Source organism: Bos javanicus, chromosome 18 (genome assembly GCF_032452875.1).
Source record: "Bos javanicus breed banteng chromosome 18, ARS-OSU_banteng_1.0, whole genome shotgun sequence".
Classification (NCBI taxonomy): Eukaryota; Metazoa; Chordata; class Mammalia; order Artiodactyla; family Bovidae; genus Bos; species Bos javanicus.
This window is the reverse complement of record NC_083885.1, coordinates 15843446-15867462: the sequence shown is the minus strand read 5'-3', so window position 1 is coordinate 15867462 and position 24017 is coordinate 15843446. Positions and strand designations below refer to the sequence as shown.

General features: G+C 37.7%; 1 protein-coding gene across 1 annotated transcript in view; it reads left to right on the top strand.

The window, feature by feature from the left end:
* ITFG1 (integrin alpha FG-GAP repeat containing 1) overlaps positions 1-24017 on the top strand; it is a 296021-nt gene that overhangs the window by 203516 nt on the left and 68488 nt on the right. Inside the window, exons 11-12 of the mRNA XM_061385926.1 lie at positions 14264-14414; positions 16995-17103. Coding sequence (XP_061241910.1) covers positions 14264-14414; positions 16995-17103 — 260 coding nt within the window. The remainder of the gene's footprint in view (positions 1-14263; positions 14415-16994; positions 17104-24017) is intronic.

Sequence of the window (24017 nt, the reverse complement as noted above, 5' to 3'; positions counted from 1 at the left end):
CATCCTTCCCTTTCCCCTCATCTAGCTCATCACTGCATTGTACAGTATTCACAACTAAACAAGAACTAGTGTAATTTCCTAACCAGTCTTTGTTCCTCTGTGTATATACCTCATAAGTTGTGCTGTGTCCATGAATTCCTTACACTGAAAGTCTCAATATTCTGTTTATATCATTACCCAACTAACAAACAAAAGGACCATTATATTTCACTTTACATAATTTAAAACACAAATATAATACATGGAAAGAAAAATGTTGCAGTGGCCACCAAATTAGCTCATGTAAGGAATGCCTTTGACTAAAGATAAAGTAAAACATGACAGGATCTTTTCTAGCCACTTATTTGGCAGGAGCTTACCAGTCAGTCTTTCATCGTATTAAGTTTGGCCTTTTCAGTTGGCCTTGCTCTGCTGAAGATGCTTGCTTCCTCTTTTCATTCAAGAAATGTTTACTTTTTGCCCACTGACTCTCATAGCTTAGCTGCTATTAGGGCAATAAAAGTGTTGCTTTGCCCAGAGCTCAAGTGAACTTTACTCTGGACATTATCATCTCTTTTCATATATGTATATACACATCACCTATACATATTACCTTAGCTTAAGATTTAGCGTTTAGCATTTACCTTAGCATTTAGCAATAGCTGGGCAGCATGGATTTCAGAGCAACAAATCATAAAAAGAAATATTTCATTCTTTTTAGAGAATTCTTAATTGACTTATTTGTATCTCTTCTTAATTTGTTTTTTTTTTCTGTGTGTAGAACTGCCTTTCTTAATATTTACACAGAAAGACAGACATATCCCCAAATTGAAGCTCCTTTCCTTCCTTGTGAACCTAGGCTGATAATGAAATTGGAGAATTAAGAGAAAAAGAGTTATGGACCATCTAGAAACGCAGAATTCACTGGGTATAGAAATGACTAAAGTAGACCCACAAGCTCTTAGAGCAGCCAGGAAGAAAATCAAGCTTAAAAGTTAAATGGTCCGTCAGCTACCTTTCTTAATGAGAAATAAGACAGATGCACACAACATATTAACAGTAACAGCTTAAAATAACCCAGTTTTTCAAGTGGTATCCAGTTTTATAGCCATGAAGAGACATTAAAACCAACCTCAAGGCTGCACACTCAAAGTGTAACTATTGGCCTGTTCAGAGAAGAGGCATCTGATACTGTGCATTTTGCATATTATGTCACTTAAACATTTCCTATGGATATTTTTTGTGGTTTAAAATTTTCTGCACACATTGTGTGAAATGGAGAAGACAAGTGTCAAAACCATTGAATTTGTACTTTTTTTGGGGGGTGGGGGTGGTTTGTTTTTGCCGTGCCGTGCAGCATGCAGGATCTTCATTTCTGACCATTGCTCCCTGCAATGGAAGCACAAAGTCCTAACTACTGGACTGCCAAAAAACACCTTATTTTTTATTAACAGCTTTACTAGGCAGTAATTCACTTACTGTGTACAATTCAGTGGCTTTTAGTGCACTCACAGAGTTGTGCATGCATCACCACAATTTTAGAACATTTTCTTTGTCCTAAAAAGAAGCAACCTGCCTTAGCCATAACTCTCCAATCTCACTAGCCCTAAGAAATGACTCATTTTATCTCATATTTGCCTATTCTTAGCATTTCATATAAATGCAATCATATAATATTATTACATAGTAGTCTATACCTGGCTTGTTTGACTTGGCTTGTGTTTTCAGGGTTCAAGTATATGGTAGAATCTATCAGTACTTCATTTGTTGTTGAATAATATTTCATTGTATGGATACACCACATTTCATTTAGTCATCAGTTGGTATGTTTTCAAGTTATTTCTACTTTGGGGCTATTTTGAATAACAATGCTGTGAACGTTCATATACAAGTTTTTGTGTGGACATGTTTTTGTCCTATTAAAATATACATAGAAATGGAATATACTTAGAAATAGAACTCTTTGTTGAACCATTTGAGGAACAACCAGACTGTTTTCTAAAGCATTTGTACTGTTTTACATTCCCGTCAGCTATGTATGAATTCCAGTCTTTCCATAAACTTACCAGTGTTTGTTATTACCTGTCCTTTCTATTGTCGCTATCCTAATAGGTATGAAGTGTTCGCACACTGTGGTTTACAGTTTCCTGGTACGTGATGAGGTTGAGCTTTTTGTGTGCTTACTGGCCATTTGTGTATCTTGCTTGGATATTTATCCACTTTGATCCTTTACCCATTTTTAAAATTGAGTTACTTGTCTTTTTATTGTTGAGTTATAATAATTCCCAACAATATGTGTGTTGGTGAGTATACTTCTTCTCTGTCTATTCTGTTCCAATGATCTGTTTCCCACCTTTGTGGCAGTACTACATGTTTTAATTACTGTTGGTTTATAATGAATAGTGAATTAGTGTAGTATAAATCCTCAAACTTTATTCTTCTTTACCAACATCATTTTGGCCATTCTAGGTCATTAACATTATCTGTAAATTTCAGGATCAGTTTTTCAATTTCTCAGGGAAAAAGTCTCCTGAGATTTTGATTGACATTACATTGAATCTGTAAATCAATATGGGGATAATTAACATCTTAATATCAAATTTTCTGCCCAATATCAAGTCTTCTGCCCATAACTGCTATGTGTGTGTATGTGTCCTTTTTTTTAAATTTAGGTCTTTAATTTTCTCAGCAGTATATTATAGTTTTCAGTTTACAGGTCTTGTGCATCTTATATCACTTTCCTAAGTATTGCATTCTTTATTGCGTTCTCATTCATACATTTGTACTGAAACTGATGATTGTTGTTTGCTAGTGTATAGAATGGAGAAGGAAATGGCAATCCACTCCAGTGTTCTTGCCTGGAGAATCCCAGGGACGGGGGAGCCTGGTGGGCTGCTGTCTATGGGGTCACACAGAGTCGGACACGACTGAAGTGACTTAGCAGCAGCAGCAGTGTATAGAATACAGTTGACCTTTGTATATTGATCTTGTATTCTGCCACCTAGTTAGCCCTATGTGCTTATTATTTCTAGTAGTTTTTTGTAGATATTAATAGGATTTTCTAAATAGGTGGTGAGAAAATTTATGAGCAAAGACAGGTTTTTTTTTTTCTTTCTTTCCAGTCTTGTTAGCCTTTTATTCATTTTTCTCACCATTTGCAATAGCTAGAATGCAATACAATGTTGAATGGACGTGGTGAGGGTAGATATCTTTGTCTTGGAGGAACAATGCTACTAGGAGAACAGCATTCAGTCTTTTTTTTTTTTTTTTTTTTTTAATTTTATTTTTAAACTTTACAATATTGCATTAGTTTTGCCAAATATCGAAATGAATCCGCCACAGGTATACCTGTGTTCCCCATCCTGAACCCTCCTCCCTCCTCCCTCCCCATACCCTCCCTCTGGGTCATTCCAGTGCACCAGCCCAAGCATCCAGTATCGTGCATCAAACCTGGATTGGTGACTCGTTTCATACATGATATTATACATGTTTCACTGCCATTCTCCCAAATCTCCCCACCCTCTCCCTCTCCCACAGAGTCTGGAGAAAAGGGAACTCTCTTACACTGTTGGTGGGAATGCAAACTAGTACAGCCACTATGGAAAACAGTGTGGAAATTCCTTAAAAAACTGGAAATAGAACTGCCTTATGATCCAGCAATCCCACTGCTGGGCATACACACTGAGGAAACCAGAAGGGAAAGAGACACGTGTACCCCAGTGTTCATCGCAGCACTGTTTATAATAGCCAGGACATGGAAGCAACCTAGATGCCCATCAGCAGATGAATGGATAAGAAAGCTGTGGTACATATACACAATGGAGTATTACTCAGCCATTAAAAAGAATACATTTGAATCAGTTCTAATGAGATGGATGAAACTGGAACCTATTATATAGAGTGAAGTTAGCCAGAAAGAAAAACACCAATACAGTATACTAACACATATATATGGAATTTAGAAAGATGGTAACAATAACTCAGCATTCAGTCTTGAACTGTTAGTATGATGCTCATTGTATGTTTTCTGTAGATGCCTTTTATCACATTGAGAAACTTCCTTCTGTTCCTAGTTTGCATTGGGAATGGATATTGGATTTTGTTAAATATTTTTCTACTTTTATTGAGATGATCATGTGGTTTTCCTTTTTTTTGTTTATTAATCTGCTGAATTAAACTGATTTATTTTAAAATATTAAAGCAACTTTGCATTCCTGCAGTATATCCTACTTGATCATGATTTTTTTATCTTTTTACTCTGTCTGTAGTCCTCACTTTGAGAGATACTTAGTTCACTGAAACATGTCCATGTCAGAATCATGTCGTATCTTTTCATGGTTCTTTGGATATCATGAAGCAGAGACATGATTTCAAAATGCATGAATTTGAGTGAACTCTGTATCGGGCAAAGCATAATCTGAATCTACTGTTGAATTTGATTTTCTAGAATTTTGTTAAGATTTTTTATATCTGTGTTCATGAAGAATATTGGTCTATAGTTCTCTTCATAATATCTTGGTCTAATCTGATGTATATAATGTGGCTTCATGGACTATTTTCTCAAGAGTTTGTGTAGAACTGTTATTATTTCTTCTCTAAATTTTTGGTAGAATTCATCATTCAAACCATTTTTACCTGAAGTTTTTCAGGGTTTTTTAGAAGGCTTAAAATTACAATTCAGATTTCCTTATCTTCTGAATTAGCATTGGTTGCTTGTGGCTTCCAAGGAATTTGTTCATTTCATCTAACTTATCTATTATATTGGCATGAAATTTTCATAACATTCCTTTATTATCCCTTTAATATCAGTAAAATCTGTTGTGATGTTAACTGTCTCATTTTTGTTATTTGTAATTTCTGTCTTCTCTCTTTTTTAAAAAATAACCATTCTAATTGGAAGTTTATTAGTTTTAAAACTGTTCTTCCCAAAGAAACTGACTTTTGGTTTTATTGATTTTTACTGTTTTTCTGTTCTTTACTTCATTGCTTTCCTCTTTGTTACTGTTTCCTTTCTTCTACTTATTTTAAATTTTATTTGCTCTTATAGGTCGAGTTTCTTAGGATCATTCATGTGAAATCTTTCTTCTTTTCTAATAAAGTGTTTAGTGCTATAAATTTCCCCTTAATACTGGTTTAGTGACATACTGCAGATCTTGCTGTGCTGTCTTTATTTTCATTCACTTCAAAGTACTTTGTGATTTCTCTTCTGCTTTCTTCTTTTGCTCATATTAATTTAGTGGTGTTAAATTTCCAAATATTTGGAGATTTTCCAGATATCTTTTATTGATTTCTTTTTTTTCTACTCTTCCAGTTTTATGAGACATAACTGACATATACTGACATTATGTAAGTTTAAGGTTTATGGTATTATTTGATAAATGTATATGTTGGAAAATGTTTACTACATTGAGGTAGTTCAGTTCAGTCACTCAGTCGTGTCCAACTATGCAACTCCATGGACTGCAGCACACCAGGCTTCCTTGTCCATCACCAACTACTGGAGCTTAATCAAACTCATGTCCATCAAGTCAGTGATGCCATCCAACCATCTCATCCTCTGTTCTTCCCTTCTCCTCCCTCCATCAATCTTTCAAAGCATCAGGGTTTTTTCCAGTGAATCAGTTCTTCACATCAGGTGGCCAAAGTATTGGAGTTTCAGCTTCAACATCAGTCCTTCCAGTGAATATTCAGGACTGATTTCCTTGAGGATGGACTGGTTTGATCTCCTTGCAGTCCAAGAGACTCTCAAGATTCTTCTCCAACCACAGTTCAAAGCATCAATTCTTCAGTGCTCAGCTTTCTTTATAGTACAACTCTCATATCCATACGTGAGTACTGGAAAAACCAAGGCTTTGACTAGATGGAACTTTATGGACAAAGTAATGTCTCTGCTTTTTAATATGCTGTCTAGATTAGTCATAACTTTCCTTCCAAGGAGTAAGCGTCTTTTAATTTCATGGCTGAAATCACAATCTGCAGTGATTTTGGAGCCCAAAAAAATATTCTGTTTCCATTGTTTCTCCATCTATTCGCCATGAAGTAATGGGACCAGATGCCATGATCTTAGTTTTCTGAATGTTGAGTTTCAAGCCAACTTTTTCACTCTCCTCTTTCACTTTCATCAAGAAGCTCGTTAGTTCTTCACTTTGTGCCATAAGGGTGGTGTCATCTGCATATCTGAGGTTACTGATATTTCTCCCAGAAATCTTGATTCCAGCTTGTGCTTCATCCAGCCTGGCATTTCACATGATGTACTCTGCATGTAAGTTAAATAAGCAGGGTGACAATATACAGCCTTGATATACTCCTTTTCCGATTTGGAACAAGTCTGTTGTTCCATGTCCAGTTCTAACTGTTTCTTCTTGACCTGCATACAGATTTCTCAGGAGGCAGGGAAGGTGGTCTGGTGTTCCCATGTCTTGAAGGATTTTCCACAGTTTGTTGTGATCCACACAAAGGCTTTGGCATAGGCAATAAAGCAGTAGTACATATTTTTCTGGAACTCTCTTTTTTGATGATCCAAAGGATGTTGGCAATTTGATCTCTGGTTCCTCTGCCTTTTCTAAATCCAGCTTGACATCTGGAAGTTCACGTACTATTGAAGCCTGGCTTGGAGAATTTTGAACATTACTTTTCTAGTGAGAGATGAGTGCAATTATGCGGTAGTTGGAACATTCTTTGGTATTGCCTTTCTTTGGGCTTGGAATGAAAACTAACCATTTCCAGTCCTGTGGCCACTGCTGAGTTTTCCAAATTTCCAAATATGGTGGCATATCGAGTGCAGCACTTTCACAGGATCATCTTTTAGGATTTGAAATACTTCAGCTGGAATTCCTTCACCTCCACTAGCTTTGTTCGTAGTGATGCTTCCTAAGGCCCATTTGACTTGGCTGGCCAGGATGTCTGGCCCTAGGTGAGTGATCACACCATTGTGGTTATCTGAGTCATGAAGATCTTTTTTGTATAGTTCTTCTGTGTATTCTTGCCACCTCTAATATCTTCTGCTTCTGTTAGGTCCATACCATTTCTGTCCATTATTGTGCCCATCTTTGCATGAAATGTTCCCTTGGTATCTAATTTTCTTGAAGAGATCTCTAGTCTTTCCCATTCTGTTGTTTTCCTCTATTTCTTTGCATTGATCACTTCAGAAAACTTTCTTATCTCTCCTTGCTATTCTTTGGAATTCTGCATCCAAATGAGTGTATCTTTCCTTTTCTCCTTTACCTTCCACTTCTCTTCTTTTCCTAGCTATTTGTAAGGCCTCCTCAGACAACCATTTTGCCTTTTTGCATTTCTTTTTCTTGGGAATGGTCTTGATCACGCCTTCCTGTACAATATCACAAACTTCCATCTGTAGTTCTTCAGGCTCTGTCAGATCTAATCCCTTAATCTACTTGTCACTTCCACTGTATAATCGTAAGGGATTTGATTTAGGTCAAACCTGAATGATCTAGTGATTTTTCCCTACTGTCTTCAATTTAAGTCTGAATTTTGCAATAATATATTATCTCCATAATAGCCATTTTCTTCTTAATATGGTTAAAATGTTAACTCATAGCAGCTTTCTTGATGGCTCAGATAGTAAAGAATCCATCCATGCAGGAGATCTGGGTTTGATCCCAGATTGGGAAGATCCCTTGGAGGAGGGTATGGCAATCCACGCCAGTATTCTTGCCTGGAGAATCCCCATGGACAGAGGAGCCTGGCAGGCTACAGTCCATGGGGTCTCAAAGAGTTGGACACGACTGAGCAACTAAGCACAGCACAGCACATAGTATTATTAACTGTAGTCACCATGCCATATGTTGGATCCCCTGAACTTAATCATCTTATAACTGAAAGTTGGTGCCCTTTGACCAACAGCTCCCCATTTCCCCCACCCTTCAGCCACTGGCAACCACCATCCCACTCTCTGTTTCTGTAAGTTCATACCACATATAAGCAATATCATACAATGTTTGTCTTTCTGCATCTGATTTATTTCACTTAGCATAATGTCCTCTAGGTTCCTCCATGTTGTCACAATGGCAGAATTTTCTTCTGTTCTTTAAGGCTTAATATTCCAGTATATGTGTATACCACATTTTCTTTATTCATTCCTCCATTAATGGACACTTAGATTGTTTTCATATCTTGACTGTTTTTGCTACAACAAACATGTGAGTTCAACTCTCTTTGAGTTCTTGATTTCAATTATTTTCAATATATATCCAGAAGTGGGATTGCTATATGGTAGTTCAGTTTTTAGTTTTTTGAGGAAACTTTGTATTTTACATCTGCTTATGTCATTAACAGCATATTGAAAAGCAGAGACATTGCTTTGCCAACAAAGGTCCAGTATAGTCAAAGCTATGGACATGACTGTTTTTCCAGTAGTCATGTATGGATGTGAGAGTTGGACCATAAGGAAGGCTGAGTGCCGAAGAACTGATGCTTTTGAACTGTGGAGTTGGAGAAGACTCTTGAGAGTCCCTTGGACTTCAAGGAGATCAAACCAGTCAATCCTAAAGGAAATCAATCCTGAATATTCATTGGAGGGACTGATGCTGAAGCTGAAGCTCCAATACTTTGGGCACCTGATGCAAAGACCTGACCATTAAAAGAGACCCTGATGCTGGGAAAGATTGAAGGCAGGAGGATAAGGGGATGACAGGACAGAATGGTTGCATGGCATCACCAACTCAATGGACATGAGTTTGAGCAAGCTCCAGGAGATGGTGAAGGACAGGGAAGCCTGGCGTGCTGCAGACCATGAGGTTGAAAAGAATAGGACGCAACTGAACAACAAAATATCATTAACAGGCCTTCAAGGTGGCTCACTGGTAGAGAATCCACCTACCAGTACAGGAGACACAGGAGATGAGGGTTTGTTCCCTGGGTTGTAAAGATCCCCTGGACAAGGAAATGATCACTCACTCCAATATTCTTGCCTGGGAAATTCCATGGTAGTGGAGCCTGGCAGGCTACAGTCCATGGGGTTGCAAAGAGTCAGATATGACTTAGCAACTAAACAACAATGTCTTTAACACTATACTGTGTTGTTTAATTATCAGTTATCTTTAAAGAGACTTAAATAACAGGAAAATCTTTTCTATTTGCCTGCATATTTCACATTTTCACTGCTCTTCATTCATTTTTGTAAATGCACATGCTCCTCTGATGTTTTTTTCTATCTGCCTGATAGATTGTCTTTAACATTTATTATAGTACATAAGAAAAATATTGGCATAAATGAGTATATATGTATTATTATAGGGCTTCCCTGGTAGCTTAGACAGTAACGAATTTGCCTGCAATGCAGGAGACCCTGTTTTGATCCCTGAGTTGGGAAGATCCCCTGGAGAATATGATCCACTTCAGTAGTCTTGCCTAAAGAATTCCACAGACAGAGGAGCCTGTTAGGCTACAGTCCATGGTGTCACAAAGAGTCAGGCACGACTAAGTGACTAACACTTTCACTTTCATGTATTATTAATCGTTTAGTTAAAGAAACCATACATTAAAAAGCAAAATAAAAGGCTGGAGTGACATGTTTGGAACATATCAGAGTAATAACATCACATATAATAATAACAGCAGATATTGAAAATATTCTTTGCTATGTTCTGGGCACTATATTAAACCATAAACCATTTATCATTTATTTTCTCGTTTAATCCTTACAACAGCCATTTTAGGTAATGTACTGTTTTTACCCTCGTTTTACAAGTAAAGATATGAGAATCCCAGGTAGGGGCTAATGCTCTTAACAATCAGAGATCTAAATACCAATAATTAAAAAAATTAAAGTGCCAGTTCTTAAATATGAATAGATAATAAACATAAAGGTAATACTCAGCATCTCTCATAATCAGGAAAGTGAGATAATTTTTCATTTACCCAATTGGCAAAAATAAGCAGTGTTACTAATATTGGCAGGATAAGAAAGATACACTTATATACTACTAGACGTATAAATTGGTACATTTTTTAGAAGACCATTTAGCTTTCCCCATTGATATTTAAAATATGCATATCCTTTGACTAGATGACTTTATTTGGAAACCCTTATACAAATTTTCAATGAAAAATAATGTGTGTGTGTGTGTGTGTGTGTGTGTGTGTGTAAGCAGTATCAGGGTGTTAAAACCAAATGATGACTTAGCTATATAATGGAGTAAGCATTGAAAAGGACACGCATGTGTGGAAACAGGCAGCTTGATGTTCTGCTGCTGAGGAATATAAATTGGTACAACTTGTCTGGGGGGAATGTTCAAAATAGACATCAAAAGTCCTCATTCGGATTGTATCCCTTTTCCCCATGTGTATGCTATATTATTGAGTAGAAAGAAAAATACTGCAGAATCATACATATAGTAGAACTCAATTGGGATTGGTTTTTGTTGTTGTTGTTGTTTTTGAAGGATATATGTACTTAAATTTTCTATGTTCCCAGAAGAAGGTTTGGAAAGATGCTCACTACATTATCCCTGTAAAGAAAAGATCTCAACTTTTTTAATGCCTCTATTGCTTAAATTTTATAATAACTTTTGAAATAGTCTTTTTTTTTTTTTATATTGGTTGTAAGTGTGTAATTGCCAAAAAACATAGAGCAATTGACTCAAAGAAGCAAGACCATTTCCCCCGAAGGGTTTCCAAACCTAATGAATCAGTATTGTGTCTTCCTGGGCTTAAATGGAATTTTATTTTTTATAGATGTGGGGCTCTACCTATAGGGCTCAGTAGAGCTTAAAAGAACTGAAATTTTTCAGACCGCATGTTGCTGAATATAAGACAAACCTGTTTAGTGAGCATGTAGCCAAGAACTGTGATATGTAGCATTTGTAATCTTTGCAAATTCATATCAGAAGTTAAAATGACATATTAAATTATTCAACTGCGATTAGAGTTTTTGTTGCAGGTTACATTGTGTATTTGAAACTATGGCTAGAGTTGTAATACAATAATGAAATCCTTGCATCCCATTTTGAAAAGGGAAACCAGAGGCAAGTGCTCACTCAGAATGTTGCCAGTGTGATGCACTGGTCACAGAAGATTGTAGAAAGGCTGCACTGGCTCTCCAGTGGTTAAGACTCAGTGCCTTCACTGCCATGGGCCCAGGTTCAATCCCTGGTCAGAAATCTAAGATCCCACAAGCTGCATGGCGTATCCAAAAAGAGAAAAGTCACCTTTATCACTGGTTCTAATGTTTTAATATTATTTAATAACAAAATAGAGTAGTCTTCATTTCTGTGAAATATACAGTAAAATTGTTTAGCTAGAAAGGTAGGATGGGTAAATACCTGTAAAAAGGTATTACGCTGGTGCAGAAATAATTGCAGTATTGCATTGTTGAACTTTGCCATTTGATAGTGGAATATATTCTTATGGAAAAGAAATGCAAAAAAGCAAAATGGCTGTCTGGGGAGGCCTTACAAATAGCTGTGAAAAGAAGAGAAGTGAAAAGCAAAGGACAAAAGGAAAGATATAAACATCTGAATGCAGAGTTCCAAAGAATAGCAAGAAGAGATAAGAAAGCCTTCTTCAGCGATCAATGCAAAGAAATAGAGGAAAACAACAGAATGGGAAAGACTAGGGATCTCTTCAAGAAAATCAGAGATACCAAAGGAACATTTCATGCAGAGATGAGCTCGATAAAGGACAGAAATGGTATGGACCTAACAGAAGCAGAAGATATTAAGAAGAGATGGCAAGAATACACAGAAGAACTGTACAAAAAACTTCTTCACGACCCAGATAATCACGATGGTGTGATCACTGACCTAGAGCCAGATATCCTGGAATGTGAAGTCAAGTGGGCCTTAGAAAGCATCACTACGAACAAAGCTAGTGGAGGTGATGGAATTCCAGTTGAGCTGTTCCAAATCCTGAAAAATGATGCTGTGAAAGTGCTGCACTCAATATGCCAGCAAATTTGGAAAACTCAGCAGTGGCCACAGGACTGGAAAAGGTCAGTTTTCATTCCAATCCCAAAGAAAGGCAATGCCAAAGAATGCTCAAACTACCGCACAATTGCACTCATCTCACACGCTAGTAAAGTAATGCTCAAAATTCTCCAAGCCAGGCTTCAGCAACATGTGAACCATGAGCTTCCAGATGTTCAAGCTGGTTTTAGAAAAGGCAGAGGAACCAGAGATCAAATTGCCAACATCCTCTGGATCATAGAAAAAGCAAGAGAGTTCCAGAAAAACATCTATTTCTGCTTTATTGACTATGCCAAAGCCTTTGACTGTGTGGATCACAATAAACTGTGGAAAATTCTGAAAGAGATGGGAATACCAGACCACCTGATCTGCCTCTTGAGAAATTTGTACGCAGGTCAGGAAGCAACAGTTAGAACTGGACATGGAATAACAGACTGGTTCCAAATAGGAAAAGGAGTTCATCAAGGCTGTATATTGTCACCCTGTTTATTTAACTTATATGCAGAGTACATCATGAGAAACACTGGACTGGAAGAAACACAAGCTGGAATCAAGATTGCCAGGAGAAATATCAATAACCTCAGATATGCAGATGACACCACCCTTATGGCAGAAAGTGAAGAGGAACTCAAAAGCCTCTTGATGAAGGTGAAAGTGGAGAGTGAAAAAGTTGGCTTAAAGCTCAACATTCAGAAAACGAAGCTCATGGCATCCGGTCCCATCACTTCATGGGGAATAGATGGGGAAACAGTGGAAACAGTGTCAGACTTTATTTTTCTGGGCTCCAAAATCACTGCAGATGGTGACTGCAGCCATGAAATTAAAGACGCTTACTCCTTGGAAGGAAAGTTATGACCAACCTAGATAGCATATTCAAAAGCAGAGAAATTACTTTGCCAACAAAGTTTCGTCTAGTCAAGGCTATGGTTTTTCCTGTGGTCATGTATGGATGTGAGAGTTGGACTGTGAAGAAGGCTGAGCGCCGAAGAATTGATGCTTTTGAACTGTGGTGTTGGAGAAGACTCTTGAGAGTCCCTTGGACTGCAAGGAGATCCAACCAGTCCATTCTGAAGGAGATCAGCCCTGGTATTTCTTTGGAAGGAATGATGCTAAAGCTGAAACTCCAGTACTTTGGCCACCTCATGCAAAGAGTTGACTCATTGGAAAAGACTGATGCTGGAAGGGATTGGGGCCAAGAGGAGAAGGGGACGACAGAGGATGAGATGGCTGGATGGCATCACTGACTCGATGATTTGAGTCTGAGTGAACTCTGCGAGTTGGTGATGGACAGGGAGGCCTGGCGTGCTGCGGTTCATGGGGTCGCAAAGAGTCGGACACGACTGAGCAACTGATCTGATCTGATCTGATCTGAATACTCCATTGTCTATATGTACCACAGCTGTCTTATCCATGTAACATAAAGGGACATGAAGGAATGTAAATATTAGAAAATGCCTAATACAGGAGTATAATCTCACTATTTACTAAAGTTACTTCTGTATTTAAAGAAAATATTTTTACATGGCATGGTGTTGCACTCCATAAATAAGAGTGATGATAGTATAAACACTTTTACTAAGATTGAACTGGATGGCAGGAATTGTTGTAAGTGCTTTGCAGTCAGTATTTCATTTATTTTTTATAACAATTCTATAAGTACTTATTACTCAGCTTACAAATAAGGATCTGAGTCTTCAAGAGGTGAAATAACTTTTTTGAGGTCACATAACTGCTAAATGACAGAAACATAATTTGAATCCAGGTAGTCTGATTCCAAATCCAAATTAATAAGCACATTGCCTATAAAATAAAATTTTCAAAAGGGAGGACTTCATAGCTATGCAAAATACAATACTTTTTTTTCCCCTTTTATCTGAGAGGTGCTCAGCCTACTATCCATCTGGGAAGCTAAAATTCTATCATTGTAGACTTACTGCTTTGGGTTTGTAAGACTTCAGGATGTCAGGAATCTCCAGTTAAAATGCAAGTATTCACCTGAGAAATTATACACATCTAATGGGATTATGATAGTGTCCAGGAACTCAGTAATGAAACATGGGTTCACTGGCTGTGGAGCAGCAAAGGAGAGCAGAGAGATAGACTTGGAAACCAAACAAGGAGAGAGAGAGGCCAACAACTGACTAACCTGAGGATTTTTGCCAAAGGCTGAAAAAGGATAGCCAACAATTTAAGCTTTTTATGGCTCGGGACAGCAATTATTAAGACATTGAGGTTTTTTTCTTATTTCTTCAGTATAGACCATTTACCATCTCTTTGATTCTAGGAAATACAGCACAGCTGATGCTAGTCGGCATTGATATGTTTTATTATTAACTAAATACCTCTCCTTTGTCTCACAGCAATCAGCAGGCCTTTTTACTGGAGAATGTCCCTTGTACTAATGCAAGCTGTGAGGGGGCGCATCGTATGTTTAAAGTCTACTGGGAGCTGATGGACCTAAACCAAATCAGAGATGCGGTGGTTGCCACCTTCTTTGACATTTACGAAGATGTGAGTTCAGAGCTCTTCTGTGTGTTCAGAATCTAATTGCCTTCTACCTTGTCTCACTCTCACTTCACCCTATTTAACCAGACAATAGATGCGATAATGAAAGCAAACGAGTTAATTAAAGAAAACCCCTTTTAATGTTAAATGACAGAAAGAACAAATTAATTGATACCACTGGCTGATCAGAACAGTGAAATATGAAAGCGTCTTTATCTCATTTTATGCCTGTTTAGATGAAACCACTAGAGAATTATGCCCATGGCAGTTGTGCGTGTGCTCAAATAGAGAAAACAACAGCCGACAGATGACAGACCCTTAAACCTGAGCAGGATCACAGAAGGATGAGTTCAGTGTGTACTCTCTCTTAACCTTGTGAGCTAGAGGTGGCATCTATTGCCCCAGATTCTTGTGACTGTCCTCAGTTCCAGGTGGCCTGGGAAAGGCACACAGGGTCCTGGTTTTCTTCTTTCTAATGTCAAAAACCAGTTTTGGGGGAAAAAGTAAATTCTGATAAAAATGCGTTAAATTCCAGAGTTAATATGTCACAAAATATCTTTGTAAAATAACTTGATTATTTTAAAAAGTTAAATCTCCATCAGGACAATTATGTCCAACACGAACCCAGTTGGTTTTGTTTGGCTTTTTGTAGGAGGCTGATCTTCAATTACAAGTATCTTCCAGGTGCTTGTTTTCCTCTGTCTGTCTGCTACCAACTCTTGTATTGTTTCACTTTTTATAAGCAATTTCCAAGCATAAAAGTAATTGGGTAAAAATATAATGAGGAAAAATCAGTAGAATTAACTATAAATCAGCTTTTAATTTCTGTACATAAAACCACAGATGAAATTTAAAACTGCATCTAAATCTAGGAGATAAATTAGCTATGAAAGAGTTAAATAATTAACATTCTTAACATGCGTGTGTGTGTGTGCTAAGTGGCTTCAGTCAGGTCCAACTCTTTGTAACCCTATGGAATGTAGCCTGCCAGGTTCCTCTGTCCATTGGATTCTCCAGACAAGAATACTGGAGTGGGTGGCCATGGCTGCTTCCAGGGGATCTTCCCAACCCAGGGATCAAACCCATGTCTCTTATATCTCCTTCAGTGGCAGACAGATTCTTTACCACTAGCACCACCTGGGAAGCTCACATTCATAACAGGCTGTGCTGTGCTTTGTCACTCAGTCGTGTCTGACCCTTTGCAAGCCCATGGACCGTAGTCTCCGCCAGGCTCTTGTGTCCTTAGGGAGTCTTCAGGCAAGAAGACTGGAGTGGGTTGCCATGCCCTCCTCCAGGGTATCTTTCCAACCCAGGGATTGAACCCAGATCTCCAGCATTGTAGGTGGATTCTTTATCATCTGAGCCACCAGGGAAGCCCACATCCATAACGGAAAAAGGATTTATTCAAACTGATACAAGTCACCAGAAACTCCCACTGGAAAAACAACATGATTAAGTCAGTTTACAGAAGAAAAAAAAAGATGTGAGTAAAAAAAAGCTAACATGAAATATGGATCCTCCCTGTAGCTCAGACGGTAAAGAATCCGCTTCTAAAGAATTCTATTTAGAAAATAGAATCTGTTTTCTAAATCCTTAACAATTACAATGCAGGAGCCCTAGGTTCGATCCCTGGGTTGGGAAGATCCCCTGGAGAAGGAAATGGCAATCCACTCCAGTATTTTTGCCTGGAGAATCCCATGAATAGAGGAGCTTGGCGGGCTACAGTTCGTGGGGTCGCAAAGAGTCAGACACGACTGGGTAACTAACACTAACTAACTAACATGTGAAAAGATATGATAAATGATTGATCTCATTAAGAGTTAGCAGAATGAAAGTTTAAATGAGCACCTTTTTTACCCCCAATAAAATTAGCAAAGCTTTCCACTTTTTTAGGAAAAAACATAAGAAGCAGCGCAAATGAAAAGTAACCTTCTTTCCCTGATGATTGGAAACACTTCGGTAGTTCATGTCAAAGGCCTTTAAAAATTAATACATGGGGCTTCCATAGTATATCAATGGTAAAGAATCCTCTTGCCAATGCAGGAGACATGGGTTTGATCCCTGATCTGGGAAGATCCAACATGCTGTGGAGCAACTAATCTGAAGTGCCACAACTACTGAGCCCATGCTCTAGAGCCTGGGAGCACAAGTGCTGAAACCTCACAACCTAGAACTTGTGCTCCACCACAGGAGAAGCTACCACAGTAAGAAGCCTGTACACCGCACGCGACTGGAGAGTAGCTGTGTGTGCAGGCTGTCTGCAGTGGGAGAAAAGCCCACACAGCAACGGAGACCCAGCACCATGAATAATAGAGAAATAAGTTTTATTTTTTTTTAATTCATGCAGATATGCCTGGAAGGAAATACACAAGAGTAACATTTATCCTCAGAGATTTAAATTACAGTTTTTTTTTTAAATTTTATTTATATTTAATATTCTAGGTTTTATATTTTTAATAGTATCTTTATTTTAAATATCAAGTTGAATAAGTAAGGTCTGTATTTACATGATAAACATGTCATACGTTTTCATCATTTTTTTCAGTCAGTCCAGTAGTTTCTTACCATTTTTATGTTTTTTTCCAGGGAATCTTGGACATTGTAGTACTAAGCAAAGGGTATACAAAGAGTGATTTTGCCATCCATACCCTAAAAAATAACTTTGAAGCAGATGCCTATTTTGTTAAAGTCATTGGTGAGTATTTGTTTTATATGCTTTATTATTAAGTATTAACATCTGATTTTGTATTCTGTCAATGCACATTTTCCAAAGAGTAAAACATGCTTCTGTGTAACAACTCTCCAAAGCAGACAGATCAACTTCAGTACAACACGACCACCCTGTTCAAATTTGCCATCTGTCCCACCAGTGGCTTTTTCCTTTCTGATCCAGAGGCTGTTCAGGAATACTATTGTCACATCTGCTCCAGTCTGGAACAGTTCCTTTTCATGCCCTTAGCAGTTGTAAAGAATACAGGCCTGCGTTCTGTAGTGTAATCCTCTTTCTTCCTTACCCAGTTCAAGATACACATTCTTTACAGAAACGTCACTACATGGAATTTGGTGGAACCTATGCTGTGGCCTTTCGATGCATCATGTCAAGAAACACATGACGTTGCCCTGACCCACCACCATGATGATACCCTTGATCATCTGGTCATCTTGATGACTGCTAGTTTTCCCACCTTAAAGTAACTTTTCCCCTTTATAATTAGTGTTTTGTGGAGAGGTATTCTGATACTTAATGTACTTTCTGCATATCAAATTTTTACCAGTTTTAGAATCCATTGACAACTCCTGCCTAAATCAGCCTTCTATATGACTGTTGTCAATGAGTAGTTCTCTGTTTCCAGGGCTCCTGCATTTTTCAGTTGGCATTCTACTCTACATCTGCCATCTCCTCCACCTAACACTTACGTTCATCATAGAGATCCTGAACATGTTGTGTTAAGTGTGTGCCTGGGTATTTTATTTTCTTTGACATGATTATAAATGTCACTGTGTTTTTAAGTTTAGTTTCCACATACTTCTTTTTAGTGTATAGAAACACAGTTGATTTTTGTGTGTTGATCTTATACACTGCAACCTTGCTCAACTCACTTATTACTTCCAGGGGGATTTTTAAATTTTTATTCTGTGTAACTTTATTTTTTTCTAAACTTTTTATTTTGTATGGGGTATAGCTGATTAACAATGTTGTGATAGTTTCAAGTGAACAGCCATGGGACTCAGCCATACATACACAAGTATCCATTCTCCTCCAAACGCCCCTCCTATCCAGGTTGCCATAGAACATTGAACAGAGTTCCCTATACTATACAATAGGTCCTTGTTGGTTATCCACTTTGAATATAGCAGTGTGTACATGTCCATCCCAAACTCCCTGACCCTTCCCCCACATCCTTTCCCCTGGCAACCATAAGTTCATTATCTTAAGTCTGTGAGTCTCTTTCTGTTTTGTAAGTAAGCTCATTTGTATCCTTTATTTTTAGAGTCCATATAAGGAATATATGGACACATATAAGGCATGTCATATGATATTTCTCCTTCTCTGTCTGACTTACTTCACTTAGCATGACACTCTCTAGGTCCATCAGTGTTGCTGCAAATGGCATTATTTCGTTCTTTTTAGTGGCCAAGTAATACTCCGTTGTATATATCCACCACATCTTCTTTATCCATTCTTCTGTCGGTGGACATTTAGGTTGTTTCCATGCCTTGGTTACTGTAAACAGTGTTGCAATGAACACTGGGGTATATATATCTTTTCAGATCATGTTTTTCTTCAGATATATGCCCAGGAGTGGGATTGAAGGGTCATATGGTAACTCTGTTTTTAGTTTTTTAAGGAACTTCCATACTGTTCTCCATAGTAGCTGAACCAATTTACAGTCCCACCAACAGCATAGGATGGTTCCCTTCTCTCCATACCCTCTCCACCATTTATTGTTTGTGGGTTTTTTGATGATAGCCATTCTGGTAGGTGTGAGGTGATATCTCATTTTAGTTTTGATTTGCATTTATCCAATAATCAGAGATGTTGAATATCTTCTCATATGCCTCTTGGCCATCTATATGTCTTGTTTGGAGAAATGTCTATTTAGGGCTTCTGCACAGGCAGAAGGATATAAAATTATCCTTCTATCTGTGCCCTTACTGATTCCCACAACAGCACAGATCCATAGAATGCTCTTCAGACAGGAGACTTTCTGTGCTACAGAACTGGAGGGGTTCCCTAGCTCCCCTGAATCAGAACTAGCTCCTAGCTCTAATTGTTTTCCTCTTATTCCTGTCAGCTTTTAGAGCTTCTCATTCTGATTCTACTAATACTTAGCACAAATTTCTAACAAACATATGTGAACCGGTATTTCCTTGGATTGTTAAAATTTTAACAGTATCTTCACCTTTCACTTCCCAAATAAGATGAGACCTTTCAAAAGCTTTTGTCCCCTGCCTCCTTCCAGATTTTGTTGAAATAATGTGGAAATTTATTTCTGAATGATTGACTTAGTTTTACCTTTTTTTTTTTGAAGGATAATTGCTTTACAGAATTTTGTTGTTTTCTGTCAAATATCAACATGAATCAGCCATAGGTGTACATATGTGCCCTCCCTCTTGAACCTCCCTTCCATCTCACTCCCCATCCCACCCCTCTAGGTTGATACAGAGCCCCTGTTTGAGTTCCCTGAGACTTCACAGCAAATTCCCACTGACTATCTATTTAATATATGGTAATGTAAGTTTCCATGTTATTCTCTCCATACATCTCACCCTCTCCTCCCCTCTCCCCATGTCCATAGTCTTTCTCTGTGTCTCTTTCTCCACTGCTGCCTTGCAAATAAATTCATCAGTACCATCTTTCTAGATTCCATATATATATATGCGTTAGTATGCAATATTTCTCTTTCTCTTTCTGACTTACTTCACTCTGTATAATAGGCTCTGGGTTCATCCACCTCATTAGAACTGACTCAAATGTGTTCCTTTTTTAAGGCTGAGTAATATTCCATTGTGTATATGTACCACAACTTCTTTATCCATTCATCTGTCAGTGGACATGTAGATTGCTTCCATGTTCTAGCTATTGTAAATAGTGCTGCAATGAATATTGAGGTACAAGTGTCTTTATCAACTTTGGTTTCCTCAGGGTATATGCCTGGGAGTCAGATTGATGGGTCATATGGTGGTTTTATTCCTAGTTTTTTAAGGAATTTCCATACCGTCTTCCATAGTGGCAGTATCAATTTACATCCCCACCAACAGTACAAGAGTGTTCCCTTTTCTCCACACCCTCTCCAACATTTATTGTTTGTAGGCCTTTTGATGATGGCCATTCTAACTGGTGTGAGGTGATACCTCATTGTAGTTTTGATTTGCGTTTCTCTAATAATGAGCAATGTTAAGCATCTTTTCATGTGTTTGTTAGCCATCTGTTTGACAAAATTCAGCACCCATTTATGATTAAAACTCTTCAAAAAATGGGCATAGAAGGAACCTACCTCAACATAGTAAAGGCCATATATGATAAGCCCACAGGAAACATTATTCTCAGTGGTGAAAAACTGAAAGCATTCCCACTAACATCAGGAACAAGACAAGGGTGTCCACTCTCACCACTGTTATTCAACAAGTTTTGGAAGTCCTGGCTACAGCAATCAGAGAAGAAAAAAAAAAAAGGAAAGGAATCCAGATTGGAAAAGAAGAAGTAAAGCTCTCACTGTTTGCAGATGACATGATACTGTACATAGAAAACCCTAAAGATAGTATCAGAAAATTACTAGAGCTAATCAGTGAATTTAACAAAGTCACAGGATACAGAATCAATACACAGAAATCACTTGCATTCCTATATAGTAACAATGAAAAATCAGAAAGAGAAATTAAGGACTCAATCCCATTCGCAACAGAAAGAATAAAATATCTAGGAATAAACGTACCTAAGAAGACGAAAGAATGTATATAGAAAATTATAAGACACTGATGAAAGAAATCAAAGACAACATAAACAGATAGATAGTCCATGTTCCTGGGTAGGAAGAATCAGTATTGTGAAAATGACTATACTGCCAAATGCAATCGACTCAGTGCTATCCCTGTCAAATTACCAATAGCATTTTTCGTAGAACTAGAACAAAATATTTCACAACTCATATGGTTTTACCTTTTGTACCTTCTATTTTCTAAATCCTTAACAATTTATAGCCGTGTTAGCAATGATCGTTTATACTTAACAAGTTACTAGCTTTACTGTCACCTTATACTTATATACTACATGTTTGCTGCTGCTGCTGCTGCTAAGTCGCTTCAGTCGTGTCCAACTGTGTACGACCCCATAGACGGCAGCCCACCAGGCTCCCCGTCCCTGGGATTCTCCAGGCAAGAACACTGGAGTGGGTTGCCATTTCCTTCTCCAATGCATGAAAGTGAAAGTGAAGACGCTCAGTTGTGTCCGACTCCTCGTGACCCCATGGACTGCAGCCCACCAGGCTCCTCCATCCATGGGATTTTCCAGGCAAGAGTACTGGAGTGGGGTGCCATTACCTTTCTTCATTCAAATTCTGGAGTGTTTCTTCAAGAGATTTTCAGAAAGGTATACATAGGTTAATATATTTTCAGAGTACTGGTATGTTTTAAAATATCTTTTATTAAGCATAGAATTTTTTAATTTAAAAATTTTAATTTAAATTTTTAACTTAATTTAAAAAATGAATGAAAGATAGGTAATCAATAACAGATAAAAAGTTTTCTATATACAGTCTAAAATAATGTCTAAATGACAAGAATGACTGAAATGGGAGTCTTTATTTCACATGTGCTATTTGATTATGACATTTGCTTTGTATTCATGTGTTTTAAAGAAACAAAAACTAAAGACATTTTCAGAGAAATGAATGTGAATAGCCACCCATAATCCAGGCAAGGATTTTTCATTTCAAATGTTACTAAAACCATTATACAGTATTGACCTTTAGTTTTGACTTTCTATCATTCTTCTCCCCACCTGTACATTTATCTAGTGTGACAGTATTTATGCACAATTACTGCAGTTTTCTTTGAGTTTTGGCATTTGTGTAAAGTAGTTAATGTAAACTGAATCACAAAACCAGAAGTGAAAGTTTTATACTTGAAATATCTTTAAGTATACAAAGACATAATGTAAAGTGTGGTTTGGCATGAAATGTTAAGGTCCTGAGCATTGTTGTTTTAAGGAAAACTTACAGATTTTACATCCCATTGGTCATGTTTTAAGCTAATTTAATGCACATAGCTCATTAAACATTTTAATTGCAGTTTTTCATTTAACTGTGACTAGGCTGTCTTCTTCATTTAACTGTGACTAGGCTGTCTTCTTAAATTTCATTAATCTTTGGTTTTTAAAGTCTAGGGGTATTAGAAATTACTTTTTAGAACAGTTTATTCAAAGGGGTATTATAAAATGCTATAATAAATCTCTTTAGACCTTTATGATGTGGTTATAAATACTAATAAATTATAAAAGTTGATGAAGTTGTTAAAAATCCTTAAACTAGACCTGGATCAACCAAGGTCACCTAATTAGTAGGAAAACATTTATTGACAACTTAAAATGAAAAACATTATGTTTAGATTTGACAGGAAACAACAAAATTCTATAAAGCAATTATCCTTCAATTAAAAAATAAATTTTAAGAAAAAAAAATGAGATACTTCAAAACTAAAGAGTTAAAAAAGAATTCTTGATATCAAGAAGCTCACAGTGGCCAAAAAAAAAAACCACACAAATAGTAGGAGGCTGAAATTACATACCGGTATCTGTCCTGTTGGGGCTTCCAAGTTGGCTCAGTGGTGAAGAATCTGCTTGCCAATACAAGAAACATGTGTTTGATCCCTGGGTCAGGAAGATTCCCTGGAGAAGGAAATGGCAACCCACTCCAGTATTCTTGCCTGGAAAATCCTATGGACAGAGAAGCCTGGAGGGCTTCAGTCCATGGGGTCGCAGAAGAGTCAGAACACCAGCTTGTTCAGTCGCTCAGTCAAATAAACTATCAATAAGAATCGATTAAATTATGTTGTATCCATACTGTTTTGTTGTTCAGTTGCTAAGTCATGTCCGACTCTGCAATCCCATGGATTGCAGCACGCCAGGCTTCCTTGTCTCTCACCATCTCCCAAGAGCTTGCTCAAACTCATGTGAGTGATGCATTCCAACCATCTCATCCTCTATCGTCCCCTTCTCTTGCCTTCAGTCTTTCCCAGCATCAGGGTCTTTTCATTAAGTAAACAACAACAACAACAAAAGCTATGCTGTTAAATTCCCCTTTCCCATAATGGGCCCTTTTATGTGTTTTAGCTGTTCCCAGTTTTTGTTACAGTTGCTTACGAAAAATGTTTTACTGTACTTATGTGTGCTCAGACACTCACTCAGCAATGTCAGACTCTTTGCGACCTCATACCTGATGTGAAGAACTGACTCATTTGAAAAGACCCTGATGCTGGGGAAGATTGATGGCGGGAGGAGAAGGGGACGACAGAAGATGAGATGGTTGGATGGCATCACCGACTCAATGGACATGAGTTTGAGTAAACTCCAGGAGTTGGTGATGGACAGGGAGGCCTAGTGTGCTGTAGTCCATGGGGTCGTAAAAAGTCGGACATGACTGAGCAACTGAACTGAACTGAACTAAAATGATCAGCCCCCAGGTTCCTTTGCCTGTGGGATTCTCCTGGCAAAAATACTGGAGTAGGGGGCAATTTTCTTCTCCAGGGGATCTTCCTAACCCGACATTTCCTCCTCCAGGGGATCTTCCTGACACCAGGATCAAAACTGCAACTCTTACATCTCCTGCATTGGCAGACAGATTCTTTACCACTGGTGCCACCTGGGAAGGCCTTTATTATACTTATAGCCATATGTTTTAAACAAAAAATTTAACTGTTCCACTTGTAGGAATTGAGCTTTTACTATAATAATAACTTCTACCTTGGAACATTTAGGAGTTGTTTGTTTTGTTTTGTTTTCTAACTAAAGCAAAAAGGATGGAATTTTTGTTTTGATGTCACTGAGGAAATTACATTCTTGCACTGATTTAATTCACTATTGGTACTTTTTAGTTGTTCCTCAGCTTGACA